This window comes from Stegodyphus dumicola, chromosome 7 (assembly GCF_044657685.1).
Source record: "Stegodyphus dumicola isolate Sdum_Otavi_A_Nest chromosome 7, ASM4465768v1".
In the NCBI taxonomy this organism is placed as follows: domain Eukaryota; kingdom Metazoa; phylum Arthropoda; class Arachnida; order Araneae; family Eresidae; genus Stegodyphus; species Stegodyphus dumicola.
Genome location: NC_140774.1, coordinates 198917353 through 198939142, shown reverse-complemented (window position 1 = coordinate 198939142; position 21790 = coordinate 198917353). Strand labels below are relative to the sequence as shown.

At 30.3% G+C, this 21790-nt stretch overlaps 1 protein-coding gene across 3 annotated transcripts in view; it reads right to left on the bottom strand.

The window, feature by feature from the left end:
- Positions 1-669: 669 nt before the first annotated feature.
- The window catches only part of LOC118197132 (long-chain-fatty-acid--CoA ligase 6-like), a 95804-nt gene continuing 74683 nt past the window's right edge, over positions 670-21790 (bottom strand). For all 3 annotated transcript variants that reach the window (XM_085821218.1, XM_085821217.1, XM_035368632.2), the window contains exons 13-20: positions 20719-20869; positions 19289-19361; positions 17738-17826; positions 17379-17495; positions 13479-13622; positions 11315-11416; positions 8530-8601; positions 670-5400 (exon numbers count right to left, since the gene is read on the bottom strand). In XM_085821218.1, coding sequence (XP_085677344.1) covers positions 5263-5400; positions 8530-8601; positions 11315-11416; positions 13479-13622; positions 17379-17495; positions 17738-17826; positions 19289-19361; positions 20719-20869 — 886 coding nt within the window. In that variant the 3' untranslated portion in view covers positions 670-5262. The remainder of the gene's footprint in view (positions 5401-8529; positions 8602-11314; positions 11417-13478; positions 13623-17378; positions 17496-17737; positions 17827-19288; positions 19362-20718; positions 20870-21790) is intronic.

The window sequence follows — 21790 nt, the reverse complement described above, 5'->3', positions numbered from 1 at the left end:
GCCCTGAAGGACTATTATTTTTGTTTTGACATTTTGTGTTGGTTCACTATAAATGTCCGATTCACTTTTCAAATTGCTGCCTCCAAATATTATCACCCTGTATTATATTTAAAGAAATTAAATAATGAAGAATCTGCATAAATATATATGCATTGTGATAAAACAACGGTACATAGAGCCATCCAGTTTTGAATAATGTACATTTCCACCCGAATAAAGGCATCTGGAAGCTCGAATTTGTAAACGATTTAAAAGCGAGCAATGGCAACACTCTACCCCCTTTCTTTTTTATCTCCAGCATGTGGGACTGGGTATCAGAAATTCTAAAGATATGCTCATTTTAAAATTATTTTGTGATATTGTTGTTGAACTGAATTTTATGGTTTAAGTGCGAAGAACATGATATTTAATAAATAAAGGTAACATGCAAAACGTTAAAAAAAATCCCCATTGGATATAATTTAAAATCTGAAACCTTTAAGATTTTATTTATTTATTAAGATCTACCATATCGGATTCCTTTCCTCATTTATATTAATGTTAAATTGACTTGACAATATGCTATAATTCATGCCACAAACCAAGCATTGGCTTTTTGTTAGGACAATAAGAAGTCTTATGATGTTCAGTTCAGAATTCTTTACTGTATGAAGTAAATAGATACAAGAATTCACTTGTAAACAAGTTTATTTTCATAAATTACATAAAATGACAAACATATGTACAAAACCTTCAGATGACCAAAAAGAAAACAAAATAACTACCATCGAGAAGCATGTGAATATGGAATAGAACTAAAAAATTAAGCTTCATAATTAAATTTTTAGAAAATTATAACTCTGAAATCAACTGTATCATTTTATAAAAAATTAAGATGGCATATCTGATCTGTTTTAATTTCAAAATTCTTCTTAAATACAACAGTTAGATGCTAATACACTTAATATATTATGAGCATTTATGTAACAACAGAAAGTGTAACAAATGTTTCACATTATGAAAGGAAATAATTTTCAACTAATAATTAGCTTTACAAACACTCACAAACATAATTTCTCATCAGATAGAAAACATACAATGTTCACACACTTCACATTTTACCTTAAAAATATCTACAATTGATTTTACAGTTTTATTTTCTTGTAACCATGATCCTTAATGCTGTCTATCACCAAAATTTTATTAATTTGTACAAATCCTTCAATTTAAAAATTTTTTTCATTGCACATGCATCAATGCTTAACAGAAAATTATCTCTCTGTTAGTAAATTTTTAAAAAATTCACTCACGTCACCACGGTTCAGACTGTATTTTTTATCTTTATAATAAAACTGATTGTTAACAGACATAAAACGACCCAGTATTCAAGGGAGAATACTAATTACATAAATTCTGGAATCTAATAAAGATCTCCTTTCTAGAGCATACATCAAATTACAGGTAAAGAACACCTAATTTTATATTGAAAAAGACCAATTTGCGTGTGTGAACAAGGTAGGAAAAATACCAGTAAAAAATGTGCTAAAATGAGCTAATTTAAAAAATATACATATTTAACAGTAAACACTAGTATAATAAATACTGAAGGTAAATCCAAAACAAATATTTCCAAATATTACAGTAGTGATAAAAATATTTCATATGAGCAATATATCAACTTTTTTTCGTATTAGGGAAGGACAAAATGCAACTAAAGTATGAATTACTTGAAGACGACCTGATTTATGATATTAACAGTCTAATGAAAGTCCATTTCACTCAATTCCAACTTGAAGATGCCAACAAGATGCATCATTTTAAGCCTGGGGACTGCCTATACATGCACATTTAAAATAACTTGCAAAGACAAACATACTTTAAAACGATTTCAGATTACTTAACGAAAAAAACATTACTGTCCAAAAATAATCCTCTAATGCTTCATTATCTCAGAAAAATATTAAATTTTACACACAAAACTGGTTAAATTTTATATGCATGTGAATATTTATGAACGAGTCATTAGAAAAGATATGTTATTTTATGGATTTCACCGATATTCATCCAACCAAGAGTAATACTTTGAGAATAGCTGATAACTTAAAACAAGAAGAGTACGAGAAATAAGAAAAAAGTAAAACTAAGAGTATTCTATTTCTTAAATTTTAATCAGAAAGGGACAGACAAAAAAGTAAAATACATCTTTGGGAAAAAAATATATATTAAAATGAAAATATAAACTAAACTGAAGCACACAGAACTATGAAGTGAACATATGAAAGCATATATACATTTTATTTTTATTAAATTAAAAGTATTTCCATTATAATTTTCCTAACAATATTTTCAATAGTAATAAAAATTAATTTTATTTATTAAATACAAATATTTCTCAATAATACACTTTACATGACCTTTTTAAAGTTAGAAATTTTTTAATAGGCCTTCCTCTACACCAACATTTTAATCCATCTTTTTTTATTTTTGTTGCCACATGCTTACTCTGCACACTTAGAGGCATTCTTCCCTCTTTCTATTATATCACATTAAGTCAAAAAAAGGAAAAAACGCTTTGCACTGTTTTGCTTACTCACTCAATTAAATTTTCCTTTTTCTAAATTTGTCTAATTTTAAAAACATGCAGTGTAATCATGACTTTTCATTCAAAGTGATGTAAATTTCAAGTCAAATAAATAACATAATAAATAAATACAACAAATTAAAAAGCATAATTAAAAAAGGTCAACCTTGAAATTAGAGGATTATTATTATTTCAAATTTCTAATTGCTTGATTATTTATATTAAATACTAAATTGTAATAAATGATATGTTTACGGAATATTGTGGAGTAATAAAGATTTTAAAATTCCCTACTTCAATACAGCATAATTTATGTGTCAAAATACTTATAGAGAAATTTTCTTAATGTCACTCGTGACAATTATTCCTAAAACGATAAAACATAATTTATAATTGCACATAAAAGTGTTGATGCTCAAAATCTAGTAACATCTAAAATTAGAAGCCCACAAACCTATTAATTGCAGTACATATGCATCAATAAAAAAACAAAATTTCACCTAACAGAAATTGAAAGCATATGCGAGGCAGAAATAGTACTTTTTTAGAGAAGTTTTTTTTTATATAATATTAGCCCTTAATTATTTCCAAACTTTTAAGATTTAGAATAACTCCAGAAGTTATATTAAGCAAGGAAATCAGAAAAGTAGAAATAATTTGTAATTAATGATAGCATAATCAACACAAATTGCAATTAATAACTCCATACATACTGTATATTCTTCCCTGCATATTTTCTTTCTCTGTGTCCCAGTCTATTCTATATATTACCAATCTATACTGAAGAAAACTAAATTATTTTTTTCATGTATAAAAGAAATTCCAGACTTTCATGGTTGACCATAATTCTTACTGATTATCTCCTGGGTTATATCACATTTATTATAAACAAGAAGATTTTGCATAATATTTACATTCCTGCATTATCTTTGGAATTATGAATATTATTTAAAAAATAAATTGCATTCAAAGCAAATTTATACCATTCATCAAAAGAAGTAACTGACATTTAACATATATTATCTACATTCAAATGCTGATTATTAAGAAGTCATTTAGTGTCCACTGAAAAATTACCTGAATATTAAATCAGCAGCAACATAATAACATTCAGATCATGGACATGTAAACAAATTAATTGAGCTATTATTTTTAAGTCCAATTTTTTTCCCTACTTGGATTCCAATTTTTTTATTTTTGAAGTTAATCTAAATAACAGATAAAACCAAGGTATATGAATTTGAAATTTAATAATTTACATAAAATTCAGTTTTAGAACAATATTGCCTTTATAAAAGAACTACACATTTCAAAATAGAACAGCATCAAATCCTGGGGAAAAAAAAAAAAAAAAAAAAAAAAAAAAAAAAACATGTCTTTTCTATGAAATTAATGTCAATCCAAATTAAAATTTTACACGTTTTTCAATCAAGCTGTAATTTATAAACAACTATTTAGATTCTAAAGAAAGCTATTACATACTTTTATTCTTAAAATTGATTTTAAAAATAACAGCACAATTTTTTAGTCTTTTCTAGCAAGCAATTTTTTATAGATTTATTCATTCCATTACACTAACATTTACACTTGAGGACTAAAATTCAAGAATCAAAATTTATCATTAAAAAAAAAAAGACATTTTATAATGATAATGGTACAACAACAAAAATGACTTTTGAATGAATTCAAAATTCAACACAAAGATGACTACAGAAATACAGTGAAACCTCTCACAGAAACCAGTATTTCAGAAAACATTATCAGCAGCCATATTCTCCAAGGCAACTCCATCGAATGGAACCATATACCTAAGAAGAGAGTGGTCTTCTTATGGAAGTTTAACTGTATTTCATCGTTCAAAATTTCACAGTAAGTTCCATTTTTTATTTCTGAAACAAAAACCAACGGAAAACAAATATACCCTTACAAGACCATTCGAGGCAACCTCCCACATTCACACAATAAATTAAACACTGCACACGATAGATACATTACTGGAATCTGAAAAAAAAGGCAAAATGCTATTCAGAGTACCACAACTGAAAGCCAATAAGAATTTTAAATGCCTTCATATCTTAAAAACAATGCAAGAAAAAGGCATAAAATAACAATAAATATATAAAAAATGAAAGTTATCTTTATACAAAATCAGATCTATAAAAATACAGCTAGCAACAAACTAATTTAATAACTAAATTTATAGAACTTATTTTGATTCCAATTTTGCCCCCCTTACATAATTTTCACCAGTATTAAATCACATTAAATTACTACCAGAAAGTCAAGAATTGAGTTTTCAAAATCAAATATGAAAAATTCAGATGAAGTTTTATCCTTCGAGGACATTAAAAAAAAAAAAAAGTAGTCTGCAAAAGACATTTCCTAGTTTCTTTTTACCAACAACAAAAGAAATGTCACACATGTTTTTTTTTTTTTTTTTTGGAATGTACACATTTCGTGAGTATATGTATGCAACTTTTTATGATGCACAATTTCAAATCTGAAGCTCAATACACTCTTCGACATTGCCAAATGCTATACATTTTGATATATGGGAAAAAACTTTTAAAGCCCTATGTGCAATATGTATCAGAATATGCAATGTGTTGCTCCGATATGGGCTTTTTTTCCTCTGCAGTCCTTCTCATCATGAAATTATTTCATGTCATTTGCATACTTTTTGCAATGACATGCAACAAGAATTACGCCAATAATTGGTACATAGCTTCTATTACACCCATGAAGCATTTTCTACAGTCAGGCCTTTTTGTTTTAAGAGTAGGCGTAAGAAGTCCATTATCAACAGTAAACATTTCTGAATGCAAATAAATGTCTTTCACCTGTAAAGTAGAGAAGAAAAAAAAAACTAATATATTACACATGTGGTTCTCAGACAGTATAATAACTGAAAAAATTATTCAGAATAATAATTATATACAGAATAATAATTATATTACTCAGAACAATAAGCAATACAAGCTTAAAAAACAGTGTAATAAGTTCAAACAAATAAACTACAAAGTTGTAGGAATCTGGATTTACCACATGAGCATAATTCAGATATTTGTTGCTAGATATAATCAAGTAAATTAACCCTTTGGGTACATTTGACGTCTGAGACACATCATTCACTTTTTTCTCCCTAGGAACAGATGACGTGTCCAAGACGTCAAAAACCAAATATTAAACTCTTGGGTACATTTGACGTCTGAGAGACGTCATTCACTTGTTTTCCCTAGGAGCGGATGATTCACATACTTAGCACGAAACATTCAAATGCTGATTTGATAAACACAGGCAAAAGGAGAAAAAATGAAAGTGGCAATAGCGAAAATATTATAAAACCGGCATCTGTGCTTGAGCATAATAAAGGCATGGGAGGCGTTGATAAACAAGACCAATTGCTAGCGTGCTTCTCAGTTATGACAAAATTTGTAAAGGGTTATAAGAAATTATTTTTTATCTAATAGATATGGCCTTTTATAATGCTCATGTTTTATATTCTAAAATCAACTGCACAACCAAGGCAGGCATTACTTCCTTTCGTTTAGCTATTGACGAAGAATTGCTGAAGCAATTGTCATTGCCAAATTATAAACGTCGTGGACGCCCATCAAGTAGCAATACACCATTTCGTTTGGCAGCGAAAAATTGGGCACACTTTTCCGAGAATATTCCGTCAACCAAGTCCAAGCAACACCCTGGAAAAAGGTGCCGTGTTTGTTATAAGCGTAATATTAGGAAAGAGACTATGTGGCAGTGCAAACAATGCAAAGTAACACTGTATTTACTTACTTGCTTTGAAAAATATCACACTCTGCATAATTATTAGTAATTGGTTTTTTGTTATAGCTTCAATTTATTTCATTAGTTTGTTGTCATTAATTTATTTTTGTTTTGCAATTGTAATTACTTGAAGATATCTTAATACTACATATGTCACCAATATTTTAGAAATAAATAAATTCTTACGTAAAATGTACTGCTTTTACATTCTACTCCAAGCAACCAAAAATTATATCCGTTCCACATGCAAAGATTTTCTCAAATAAATCTGTAACCAGGGGGTTAAGACTTCCAAAATGTAGAATTTATAACTTTTCAGCCCCCCCCCCAAAAAAAACATGATGCAAGAAAATTTGGCATTTTCTGCTCAAATCTCTAATAATTTCAAGAATTAGCAGGTACCTATATATATATATAGGTAATATAGTGCAAAGATGGGGGGAAAAGGGGCAATGAAATTCGATACATACATTTTCAAGACAATAAACCTTGAAGCTGATTTTCTCAGAACTTGATTTAGAGGGTTTATTTATTTATTTAAAGTTGAATTGTTTTGTCTTTATGAATTTTTAACATCTTTATTTAATTATTTAACTAATCACAGTATTAGTTAAATAATTAAATTAAGATGTTAAACTTATTATGCATTTATTATAAAGAAAAAAAAAAAGGTTTAAAAGATTTTGCAGTAAAATCCTAGTATACAGTAAAGGCATTGGCACGATTTTGAAAATTGTCGTCAAGACCAAATTGACCCGCTTACTGCTCATCATAATGTCGCCAAATCCCATGTGTACCGTACATGGAGGTTATTCTAACCAAAGAACGTCAATGTGAAAAAGAAAAGGTTCCATAGATGTAATGTTGTTACGCCGCTAAAAAGCGGAGGGAAAATTTGCCAAGGCATTTGGCGACGGAACCTGGCAGCCAGAATTTCCCTCTCCGCGATGTGTACAGGAAATTGAGAAACACGTGTTAAGAAGAAACATTATTTAACAAAAAAGAAAACTACAAAAAACCTGTTTTTAAATTATAGCAAAAAATCCAAGAAGAAACATTTTGTCAAAGAATGTTTCTTCTTGGATTTTTCGTAATAACTTAAAAACGGATTTTCGTAGTTTTTTTTTTAACTCAGTTGATCCATGAATCAATTTAATTGAGCCAAAAATATTTTCTTTTCCTTTAAAGTTTAAAGAAATTTTAAACGATATTTATTTTTTGAACTCTAGATAACGTTCAAACTTCGACACCGGTTTCGAGCATTGGCAACAGATATTTCGTGTATGCACAGCTGTTTTCCTCTATGTTGGAACAGAGCCACGTCTGTTGCAGAGAGGTTTACCTTCTTTACAATACATATTCTTTGATTCTAACCTCCATAGTACCATATATTAGGATTAAACCCATTTTGTTTTATACGAGAATAAGTACTTTCTTTAGTTCAACATGAGATTCTCGAGGTTACTGGAAACTTGCTTTACTTTTCTAAAAGACAATCAAATTGGAGCTGCGAAAATTAGCTCTATGCCAGCTGTCCGAATGATGCTCACGCATTACACAATTCGCCAAAAAAGTGATCTCTTCCAACATTGGCTCAAAATTCGCTTTTTTTGGCGGGATTGTTGTATGAAATTCCAACTTTCTCAGATTTTGACTAAAATATTTAAATTCCCTGACTTCTCCCTTGAATTTTTTCGTCAATTTTCGAATTCTCTGACTTTTTCCGGTTTTCCACGTAGCGTGGCAACTCTGATGTGGGTTATTCCTCTTTCATGTACTTTTTTCCTACTCTGTTATGGCAAGAGAATATATTAACAGTGATTTTTAAATGTTATTTTAATGAAAATGCTTATAAAGTTCAAACACACTGGTTTTCATTATTTATATTACTCTATAGTGATGTTTCTCCAACACTCTTTTTTAGAATCGGTTTTCTTTTTCCCCATGTGAAGAGCATGTGCATTTCTATATAATTCAAACCCTCTAGTGAAATATTACAAATTACAATACTTAACTATTTTTAAAGCTTATATATAGAGAGAGATAACCATATATGCATACACATGTAAGTTTGTAAATATTTTTAAGTATGCGAAAAGTCTATGACAGTTGACTATGATCAGTCTGACATCATGAATGCCTAGAGAAAGAATACATTAATGTTAAAAGGAATAAATTAGTACCTGTTCAAAAGATTTAAGGCCAGCCTTTTTTCCTAGCCTAGTTATGTCATCTAAAATCATTTGCTTGACATCCTAAAAACAAACATAAAATGTATGATAATTTAAACAAAAGCATTCTTAAATAATAATTGATATGAAATAATACCCATACACAAACTATATGGTGAATCATATCCACCAACTTTTGTAGATATTTCATAATATACATGAAAAAATGTTTAGTTTAATGCATGGAAAATTAATTTTTTACTAATTTTGAAATTTTTTTAATAGACCAAAATTGTAACAGCTTCAGAGATATCCTCAAATCTGGATTTTAAATAAGTTCTCCATGTACACTTTGGGTTACTGTTTAAATGTGTTCTTTTTATTGCAGTGTTAGATCTGGTATATTTATCATGTTTTTAGTAATTTATCATCTAGTATTTTTCAAAGTACTTGGGTTACAAAAATTTTGATTCAATGATTTGCAAATTTCACACCTTTTTTCATTTAACATAAAATTGTTATAATAATATCATCATCATAAAAATAACATATTGATGTTACATAATTTTAGAGAAATAAATATTCAATAAATAAAAATTCTTATTTTTTATTTCTTGGGTTTTAAAACGAGAATTAAGGAAATAAATTTATGTTTGGTAATTTTTTGCAAAATGTAATCAAATTCTGATGCATGAAATTTGATTCATCATATTCTGATGCATGAAAAAACGTGTGAAGGTTCATGCACCAGAATAATCATATTCTGATGCATGAAATTTTATTGCAAAATTTAATCAAATTCTGATGCATGAAATATGTTGATGCAAAATTTCTGAATTTTAATTTAAAGCTAAAAAGGCTAAAGTAAGTAAACACATTAAAATAAATCTAATATGTTTAACATCCTTCTTCTTTTGGGTATATATATGCCTCTTCTTCTCTCAAAAATTTCAGATATGAGTCAGTTTTTGGTTTTAAGCTTTCTTTATTTATTTGAAGGTTTTCAAAATCTTCTGAATTTTACTCTCTTAGAGTTGGCAAGAATGGTGAATATTCTGAATGAGTAAAATTAATTAAAGGTATTTCAATTGCATATTCAAGAATTCTAATTTCATTTTTTACAATACAAGTTTAAACCCGCACTTTGAAAACACTAACTTCTGCACACTTTCGATCTTTCTTATCCCTCATTTAATATTTAGTTCAATTATTCAAGTGAACTATATATTACATAAGATCATCAAATAAGAAATAGTATTAAGAATTTTGAGGGCAAAATAAGTCAAAATTTCCTTCTTTCAGAAAATGAATAATTTTCTTACTTTTTTTTAAATATGGCATCAAAGAAAAGTTAATATATATTATAAAACATTCAAAAATTTAAGCACTGCATATTATTTTTAAAATTATGTAAGCTACAATAATGAGAGTATGCAAAGTACACAAGAGTAATGTAAGCTACAATAATTTAATCCTAATTTCAATTCAGAATATCACTGAGAAATAATGTTATGAATTTTATAACATATCATTATGTCTTCAAGATATATGAAACTTTTCTGGAAAAGTAAGATCACTAGGATCACTATCATCTTCTGAACTGGAAAAGTAAGATCACTATTAAATGAGTAAAAGTTTGTTTAATAATGAGTAAATGGCTATCTCGCTAAACTGAAGAGCTATCGTCAAGCTGGCAATGGTTTGTGACTAACTTCTGTGGCCAAATTTGGCAAGAAATTAGCAAACCTGGCAACCATTTGGTGAAATTTTGTCCAGTCACTCTATAACTGTAATTGATCCTTATATACAACTGTAACCATGTCCAACCCTCATATGCAACTTTAACTGCATATGCCTTCCAGAAATTTTAAAAAAATGGAAGGTACTGGAAATTCTTTGGTGGCCAGGGGGGACTATTCTGATAGTTCCCAGGAGAAGACTGGCCCCTCCATTATTATTTTAGATAATAATGGAAAGGGGCCAGTCTTCCCCTGGAAAGGCTCAGGTGCGAAGCACATTAAATCAGGCTCCTGGGCTACAAGCCACATCCTGCGTATAGCATCGCATGGAATGGCATAACTTGGCAATGGATCTGAAACCAGTGGCCAGGGAAAGACTATGTGAGAATATTCTTACATAGTTTCTCCCTGGCCACTGGACTCAGACTGAAGAGAGCATTAGTTCTTAGTTTTTAGTTCAGACTTGTGTGTGTGTATTTTAATTATGACAAAGCACACTAGGGCTATCTGCCTAAGGGGAGGGATGCCTTCGTGGAGGACTTTTTAAGGGAAACTGGCTCGTATACACGTTACACATGGGGAAAACCACGAAAACACCCATGCAGCCAGCCCGTTCGCGGGATTCGAACCTCGGACCAAACTACCAGTGTTCAGCGAATTTACCGCTCGGCCGCTGGTGGGCAGTTCAGACTTGACTTCCGAATACTGAGAGATCTTCGTGGGGGCTTCCCTCTTTAGATGCGCTTTTCATTGCATTGTTTTTAATGTTCGCAGTAGTTTGAAGTGGTAACTACTGATTGTGCTCTGTCATACTACAGAATGGTGCACGAGTACTTTTGTGGCAAGCTTCAGAACTGTAAAGTGTTTCTTTTGGTAAAACAAATTTTATCATGCTATTATCAAGTCAATGTGCATTCAATCCATTACTAACACATATGCACATATTATTTTGAAATTAATTAATTAAGCATAAAAAATTATGAACATTATATGATTGCATCACTTTCACTGAAGTGACTAGGCTACAAAAAATATTAAATAACTAAGAATAAAATTACCTTATGTTTACAAATTTCATCCCAAGTACCTCCAATTCCTTTTTCTTTACACCAAGATAAAACAACTTCTCTGTCAGGAACAATAATTGCAACCAAACAGCTCTAGACAAAAAAATCAAAAATTAAATGTAATTATAGACTTATCACTACACAATTTATCAATTACAACAAGTTTAACTATATTCTTTTAGTTACTTCTTACTTTAGTTTCTTCTCTAAGCCTCTTAAATTTTATATTCTACAAAAGTACCCAAAGTGTACTGTATTATTTTCTTATATTATAGTTTACACAATAACGATCTTACTTATTTATTTATTTATTTTGTTCTTAATCCTAATGTACATTAATCAGATTTTTTTTTTAATACTGCTGTCTGATTCAGGTCTAGTTTAATTTAGCAATTCTTGGAATACTCTCTCTGCTAGAAACAAGTCTGAATAAATGCCTTTGTTCTAAAAACCACCATTACTGTCGTAATGGTAGACCTCACAGATCCGAAGTAATATTTGCCACAATATAGCCAAAGCACGAAATGACGTGCAAGCCAAAAGTTGGGAGAGTAAAGAATGAATAAATATTAGAATTAAAAGCATCTTTCACTCTGAAAAGCTGTCAACTCTATTTTTTGAATGGAAGATAAAAGTGAAACAACATTTACTTTCAGTTCATCTCACAGGTATATCAGAGTTAGACAATTATTTACATATTTAGGGATTTAGCCAGGTGATTCTAAATTGGGCTTATACACAGGTTTCAATTTGAGTAAAATCTGATCTCTTGGATCATACATGGATCAATTTACATTCAGAAACAAACTTTAGAAAAATACTTTTTAATTTTATGCAATATTCATGACCTGTTACAACTGTCAGAATTATTGCTACCTCACAGCTTATCAAACTAGACCAACTTTTTGAAAACAATTATTTACAGGAACAAAATAGAATTTGTCAAAAATTCCATAACTAAAATGCAGAAACAATGAAGGAACTTTATTCCACGATTTCAAAAGTACTTCTCCCCACTATATTTCAAAAAACATTATTAAAAAAAAAAAAAGTCGAGCACAAGTAGGGGATTGCTTAGCAGCTTATTATGTGCTCAGACTTGGTGCACATGGCAAAGATTTTCGTACCCTCCTTGAAAGAGAGGCTCATAATATGACCACTGGCAATAAGTGAGAGTGCAGTTCAGGAGCACCTGTCACACTCATTACTATTAAAAATACACACTCAAGGGTTAGAGTCCAACCACGCTTGCTGCTCAGGTAGGTGGGGGGGGGGGCACCAACTACTCCACCATGATATGTGATGTTTTCAGAGAATATAATGTCGGAAGAGGAGGGAGTGAAAAGGCACAGCCCTTCTTCGCTGGTTTGCTCCAGCAACATACTGGTGGATATTTAACATACACTTACATAAAAGTCACCGACTTATAATATAAAATATTTTTCTAAACATCCTCAGAAATAAACATTATTTTTAATATCATAATATTTAAAAAAAAATCAAAGAATTTCTAGAGCTGAAACAAATAAACTTCTAAACATCCCACACTTCTTACTTGGAACTAATAATTATGCTTTTGCATATTTGTAGATAACTACAATCGAAGCTGCTGCACTTTTCGGCTCCTAGATGATCCATCCAATTATTACCTCATATAAATTAAGCACAATTCAATTCAAAGTGAAATACATCTTTGTTGATTCTTAGCTTTGAGAGTAACTTGGCCTCTAGGCAGCCACCAATACTGCCTATGCTTGTATCACAGCCTGGATAACTACCCAAAATTCCAGTAAGATAAACAAGCATTATGTAATGAGAAAGTTCCTGTTTAACTCGACTATCTGCTGGGATCTAAAACCAGGTCAAATTATCAGTATTCATCGATTTTACTGCTCAGGTACTAGCAGAACTTTAAATAGAGAGAATGTACAGAATCATTTGTTACTCCTTAAAACTAAAATACATACAAAAACGATTCCACCATAACTATTTAAGGAAGCAATACTTAGAAATTAGGCAAAATTTATGTTTAACAATTTAAATGGTTTTAATTTAATAACAATGCCTTAGTAGAATACATATACCTCATTGCTATTGTAAAACAGTGTTCTAATGCCAAAAACTTTAAAAATAAAAATTTCTGGAATAGTCTTACCTGTAAGCTTTCACCGTGAACAAATATTTGCGATACATATGTACTAGACAAGTAAATATTTTCTATTTTCTCTGGAGCAATATACTCTCCTTGCGCAAGTTTGAAAATATGCTTCTTCCTGTCCACAATTTTCAGGGTTCCATTCTATTAAAAATACACACATTTAAAATGTAGAGAAAGTATTAAAAACTTCAACACAAATTTAAAAAGATTACTCAATCGGGAAATTCCCTAAAAAAAGTCATAATGCTATATTAATTAAGAATCCAAAGCCTCTGTAAGGAAATAATAATAAACAGAGAGGTTGCAGACAAAATAAAAAAATTACCATAATTTCTGGAAGAAATGCCGCGGCATTTACGTGTTTAAAACTTAAATTTTCAGCGGGTGCTGCATGTAGGTGCACTATAAATATTTCCTATGATGGTCATTGCACATAGTTTGGATGGCCTTGTCATTGTACATAGACTGGTGCTGTTTCCACACAAAAGACCACTCAGTTGCTTTTTGCGAACGTTATTTTGTTTACATTCTTTCCCTTGAACGGACCTACATGCCTTATTCACCCTAAACAGGATCTCAGAACAATAACATTCTTCCCCCTTTCAAATCAGCATTCTCATCATTTTGAGTAGTCTCTCCCTTCTGCCATTCAATGAATCTTTCAGGACCCATCCTCTCCCCACCCCTGCCTTTTCTGCAATTTTTTTCTAAGGCGGACACGACTCCACCTGCCTCGCAATAAGGAACTGATGACGTATTTCCCCTTCAGCATCAATCGATTTTTCTTGGCATTCTGCCAGACAGAGATCCCATCAGTTTGGGCACAAGTACTTTTTGGATAGTTTTTAAGTAAGAAGGGAGTGGAAAATTTTTTTAAATGGCACCTAAACGGCACAGAAGCTATACTGCTGGTTTTAAGCTTAATGTAATTTCATGTGCTGAACAAATTGGAAATAGAGCAGCAGCTCAAGAGTTTGTATTCGACGTTGGAGAACTGAAAAAGAACTTCTTAAAAATATGCCACAACAGAAATGAGCCAAAAGAAGTGGTACTGTAAGGTGGCCGAATCTAGAGGATGACTTTGCAAACTGGATAAAGGAGCAAAGAGGAAAGGGAATGGCAATTTCGACTGTAAAAATTCACTTACAAGCAAAATTTATAGCAAAACAAATGAACATAAATGATTTCAAAGGAGGGCCTTGCTGGTGCAGCAGATTTATGAAAAGAAAAAACATTTCTGTGCGTACTAGAACAACAGTCGGGCAACAATTACCAATGGACTGGCAGGATAAAAAGGCATCTTTTCTAAATGTGAACCATTAAACAATTAAAATATGTGACAGATATTACTGACAAAAAAAAAAACTTCTTTGGTCACAGATAATAAATATGGATGAAACGCCGTTAGCTTTCTCCTGCAAACAGAACTGTTGATGAAACTGGTGCAAAAATTGTATCTGTGCTTAAGCTGTGGCATGAAAGAACGTCATTTACATGTGTGTTAGCTTGTGCCGCAAACAGTGACTAGCTAAAGCCGATGATCATTTTTAAACAAAAGACTATTCTGAAGGGAGATTTTTCTGATTATTTGTGCTAATTATTTGTGCAAATGAGAATGGCAGGATGTGCAAAACAATCATGCACGAGTGGCTACAAAAAGTTTGGCAGTGTAGTAAGATATCTTTTTTCCACCCAAAAGGGTTATTGAGAATGGATTCCATGCGTGCTCGTTTACTTGAGTCAGTGAAAACCAGATGTCTAAAAATGTCTACGACCGTAGCAATAATTCCTGGTGGTTTGACAAAAATCTTACAACCATTAGATTTGTCAGGTAATAAATCCTTCAAAGCTGAAGTCCGAAAACGGTGGGAGTGTTGGATGAGTAAAGGATTGCATACGTATACCAAAAGCGGTAAAATGCGTAGAGCATGTTATGAAGAAGTTGCAAAGTGGGTAGGAAGTGCGTGGAAATCGGTAAAAACATCGTCAATAATAGCAGGGTTCAAAGAAGCTGAAATTATATCCTTAGATAAAGAGACTGTAAACCAAGAGGATGAATGTGATAATCTGGAAGACTTGGACTTAGATCAGGATTTACTAAATCTTTTTAATTCAGATAGTGAACAATTGGATTTTGATGGCTTCATATGATGTATGGTTTGCTGTAATTCCTTTTGTAAGTAAAAATTTCTTTTGTCATCCAAATTTAATATTTCATTGTTGTAACATTTTTTATAATATAGTCAGAGTATTACAAATATGGACTTCTTTAGTGGGTAAATTAAGTATATACGTGAACATAAATATATTTTCAACATTTCGTACCTTTAATTTATTTTTGAGTTACGGTTTCATTTTATGCATTTTCCTTAACTGATATGTCATATATCAGGACTTAGGTTGAGATTTTGCATCTATACGGCCCACAGCGATGTCACGCGCAATTTAATCTATTGTGGCGTTTACGCTGATACGGCCTTTCTTCCGGAAATTACGGTAAATGGTTTTTATATGAACTAAAATGAACCAAAATATCATCAGATAATCTGATAATTTGCTATATTAATTTAAAAATTTTTAATATACAGTACAGCATCTAACAATATAAGTGCTCGAATAAGAATTAGCTAAAATGTAAAAAATTCCTTCTAATAATTTTGAATCTTTAATTTCTAAAATTTTCATTACACATTTTTCTTAAGAATTTTTTTACTATTTATGCAAAGTTAAAAAATTTAATAGAGCAGAATTTTAATAATTTATGTTTTCTTAAGTTGCGAAGGTGCATAATGCCGGCTCAAATTTGAATGTAAATGAATAAAATTTTGATTTTCAGAAAATCCAACTTGATAAATTTAACAGCACTTCTCTCTTTATATGCAAGTACATTTTTAAAAAGTACAATATATTTATAACATATTTTGACTTGAAAAAAATTTTGACTTTGAAAAATTATTTTATTATTGGAGTCATTTAAATACTTTCTGTGCCAGTATCAGCGATCTCTTTGTAGTAAATACAAATTGTGAATCTCTAATTTTTTTTCTTTATGAATTAAGCTTAACTTACACTTAAAAATGGGAGGAACGTTTACAAAATTCTCAAAGGATTCAATAACTATATTTGGATACAGATGTATTCATTTTTATTTAGCTGTGTTGAACACACAGATTCCAGAAGCAAATTTTAGTTTCAAATGAAATATTTCCTTCCATAGGTTTTATTAATACATGTTATTTTATTTTATAATTTGTTTTAAAGATTTAGATCTCCACTTTTAAGCTCTGTATTCAATAATAGTTAAACGATTACACAGAATGACAGAAGAAAATGTTTTACAATATAAGATCAGAAATATGAAGAAGAGTTTAAAAGCTAATTTTCTACAGGTTTCCATAATGCAATTTTTATTACTTACAAATGCATTTATTCAGGGTACAGTTTGTTATTTTGTTTATTGATAAACATGTCTGTGCTTAGTAAATATACAAGTCTGGGCTACCAAGAATAAGCATTACACACACTTACAGTATAATAATTATATGCAAAAATTAAATTTAGTGAGAAAAATTTTGATCAGATTTAAAAACATGAAATTCATAGGTAGTTAGTAATGTTAATATTCCACAAGCATAAATTTTACTTCTGAAAGGCACTCAACAAAAATGTTCAATGAAACACTGGAAGCTCCAAATTTTACACAAAGAAATAAATAAAAATTTGAATTCAAATGCTGTTATTAGACATGTACATCATAAATAAACAACCAAATGAAATGCATTAGTCTTTTTTTTTTTTTTTTTAAATAATACATTACTGAACTCTACATCACATTTTGGAAATTCTTTAAATACTAGATAAAAAAACTTCATATATGATTAATGCAAAGAAACATACTGGGAGCCACATTCCAATGTCTCCTGTGTGCAACCATCCATCGGCATCAACAGTTTCGGCAGTTTTTTCAGGATCTTGAAAATAACCTTTAAAAACATTCAGACCCTTTATGCAAACCTGAAAAATAGCAAACCATCAAATGTCACTTTCCCAGCAAGTAAAAAGAAATAGGTTGGTAACAAATTTTTCTAACTACTTCATACAAGTATGATATTTTTTAAAACACCTTGAAATGCTATGATAGGTTAAACTTTGTATTACACACACTGAATCAAACACACAGCAGATGAAAAATGACAATATAATCTCAATATATATCAGGCAAATGACAGTAAATGTCAGAAAGAAATAAACCTCACCTCTCCTTGACCATCTTTAGAAAAGTACTCCATCTCAGGAACATCAACTAATTTGATATGGCAACATGGAATAGGTGGGCCTACTTGACCTATTTAAATGACATATTATGGATTAAGAGAAAAAATAATTTTTTAATTTATAACCAATGAAATGAATAACATCCAACATAAAAAAAGAAAGAAAACAATACTGATATTCATGACTAAAAAGTTCATAGCACACGGGAGGGGGGGGGATCTTTTCTACTATTATTCTGATCATCAATAATGATTAGTTCTAGCTGTATTTGGTTAATGATTACATTCTGAATAATCCAATTCATAAATTAATTCCTCTGAGTTACTCTCTATCTTAAGTGAAGCTTCTTGATATTCAAACATTCTAGCTAAAACTGATACAAATTGAAACTTTACATCAACATCATTAACACATGCTCCAAATAAAGATAAAAAGTACCATCAGTTAACAACATTTAAACAAGAAACATCTTTTACAAATTTGATTCTTATTGGACAACAATACCCTACTTTTCAGCTGGAAGCCAAACTATGTACATCTTTTACAAATTTGATTCTTATTGGACAACAATACCCTACTTTTCAGCTGGAAGCCAAACTATGTCCAGAGTTTTTCTATTATGGCATACTGAAGATTTAAACCTCCCCTAGTTGCTTCGCCCCTTTTTTGAAAAAAAGCAGTCAAGAATAATCCTTTATTTATAAGATCATCGCGAATATTTTTTTATTTGAAAACAAATATGTAAGCTTGATTTTTCTAGAGCAAAGGTTTAGCAGTCTTGATAAGTTTATGAAAATATTTATTATGTGTCCGAACAGCTCACGTGAATATATATTTTAGAAGCACAAATTTCATCTAAGTATTACTCATCAATGAGCATTAAAGGATGTTAACTTACATGTGCTCATCAAATAAAAATGCCGAAAAATTTTACCAACAGAATAGTTTATAAAACAAACTATAAATGTAACATTATGGAAGGGTAATGAACTTTTGAATAATATTTTGAACAAATAATGTGTTTATTGCTTCCCCTCCCAGAATTGTTGTTTATATTTTTTCAATATTACATTTCAAAATTTGAATCTGCAACCTGTCAGTTGTCAGTTCCAAATGCTTTTTCTTCATGCAATGTTTTTTTCTAGAAAGTGGTGGGTTTTTTGGAAATTTCACAACCAGATCCTTAAAGCTATTTTCGGTATAATTATTATTTTAAAATACGCACATTCTCTGTTCCCCCCCCCAAAAAAATAATAATAGTAAATTAAATTATATGCAGCATGAATATTACAGTTTAAGGCTAGTTAATCAGTAAAACATAAATATCACCTCCTTTACATATCGGACAAAGAACACAATATTCATCATAACAAAAATTTTCATCCCACATTTAAATTAAACATTTTTTTAAAGGAATCAGTACTTTGAAGAACACCATAAATATATTTGAAGAATAAAGAAGGACTTTAGAATAAGAAGATTTTCAATTTTTCATTACTGTAAAATTTGGACTACTGCACATTATTACTTACCCACAGAATAGTCTCCTTGGATATTTAGTGTGCAAGGAGCAACACATTCAGTCTGACCATATCCTTCTACAACCTACATTATAAATGTAAAAATTACTAACAAGGAAGACTTCATATTGATAAAATAAGAAATAACATTTTATACTTTCACATTCAATACCACATAATTACACAAATATAACATAATAACTTTTTTAACATATAGTTGCATATTCTAAATTTGAAAATAAGTCAGTGCAATAAAATTTTAATACTAAAATCTGATGTTGACATCATACTTCCTTCTATGGATTATTAAACTATACACACTTTTTGTTGCAACTATAAACTGATATTAAATATTCTTAATATTTATTGCAAGACTAACTACATATATAAAATGTTACAATACATGTAGTTAAATTTTACTATTTGTTGAATTTTCTTTTTAAATTTCATAGCTAAAACATGAATATTTTCTTCATTTAAAACACTTACATAACTGGAAGTACATGACTAATGATTGCAAAAGTAAGAAAGACCAGGTAAATGGATATATATATATATATATATATATATATATACACACACACAAAGGAGGTGCAGAAGAAGTCATGCAAAAAATAGTCCAAATGGATTCAGGAATGGTCAAAATGAATGTTTCCATTGAAAAACAATAACCAAAATTTTTCACAATTACAATACTTCCTTTACTTTGTACGAAGAAATAAAAACATAAAATTCAGACTTTTTTTTTAAAAATAATTGCAGTCTTTACTTAAGTACCGATTTCATTACCACCTGTTCACAATAGACCAAAGTCACAACACCATGCATTTCTGTTCGAGCAAAGATTAATTTCATGTTTTATGAATTTAGGATAGCTTAGCTCCTAAATTCATATAAATGAATTTGAATGCCATTTTGCTTTTTATGAGGATAAATAAAACCCATAATTCATTTATTTATTACTTGAAGCATTTAAGACAGTACTACACATCACTAGACATGGTTTCTGAAACATTTTCAATAACTATATTCCATTATGCTCAACATATTCACTTTAAAACAAAAATATACTTACAAGAAGGGTCAATTAAGTGCTTAAGAGAATAGATACACATAATTCAAAGGGTAAAATAAAAGTATTTTGAACAGAACATTATGCAATAACATCTATATACGCGGTATTCAAATCATCATTACAAAGTGCCATGTTATTAATGGAAAATCATGGTTCTAGAGTTTTAGTTTAACAGGTTCTAGAGTTTAAGTTTAATAAACTACTGTTTGCTAATTTTCAATTTAACAATTTCAATAATTTAGCAAATTATACTGTCATATCTATGCATTCTATTAAAAATAATTAATTCAAAAGTTTTATGCTTGCCCTCTTGAAAATCCTACATTCCCCTCCATTTAAAATGAATAAAATACAAAGCAGTACTTACCACACAACCCATAGCACAACGTATGAATGTAAGGACATTGCCAGCCAAAGGTGCAGAACCACAAACAAGTAATCTAATTCTTCCTCCCATTCCTTCACGGACAGGCTTAAATACAAGGCGGTCCCAAAGACTGTTATTTCTTATAACAAACCTATAGAATAAAAAAAAACATATATTTTCCAAATTGCCAAATTAGACAGGCTGTTTCAATGAAAGATCTTGCTTTTTAATTATAACTTTGCTGCAGTGTGCAAAAACTGGAATGTCTCAAATAGCAAACCAAATAACTGATGTGGCTTCAAACAACTATTCTCATGCTACCAAATCAGTTCCTGATTGGGAAGGGGAGATATCAAATAGAATGAGGGTTTTTTTTTTTTTTTTTTTCTTTTTTTAAATCAAAAGACTGGTTTACCAGTTTAATTACTAACATATACAGGGAATTACTACAAATGTTTACGATATTAAACCATTTACCACTCGATATAGCTACACCTTTTTTTAATTAACTCCACATATGACCTATGGTGGAACAAAGAAATGCTTAAATTTATAGAGAATACTGAATGTAGAAAATCAGCATCTGATGAAACTACCATGCATTACAAAAAAGCTCTAACTCGTCCTGGTATTAATCAAACAGATTTTGAACATGTACCTAAGGAATAATATTTCACATTGCTACTAGCCAAGCCAGGTATCGGACTTTGGGATGAATGGGCATGTCATGGAAGAAGGGATATTTGACATGCTGAGAAGTCTTAAAACGTTTCTAACTAAGAATCGATGGGCGCCGTACTGTTGAAATACACATCCAATAATTCAATGAATGAAGGATGATTTCAGTTTCAGTAACCTTCTTAATGTAGTGTCACTGGTGAAAGTACCTTCAGTTCTCAGAACCCATCATACTAACGACACCTCAAACGAATACACTCGGTGACCATCCAGTACAATAATGCCCTCTGAGAGATGGTGTTCATTCCTTTAACATGTAATGTGTACAACTGTTGGCTGCACACAAACTGAAGAAGGATTCAGTAAAAACAAGATATCTGTTCCAAGTATGCAT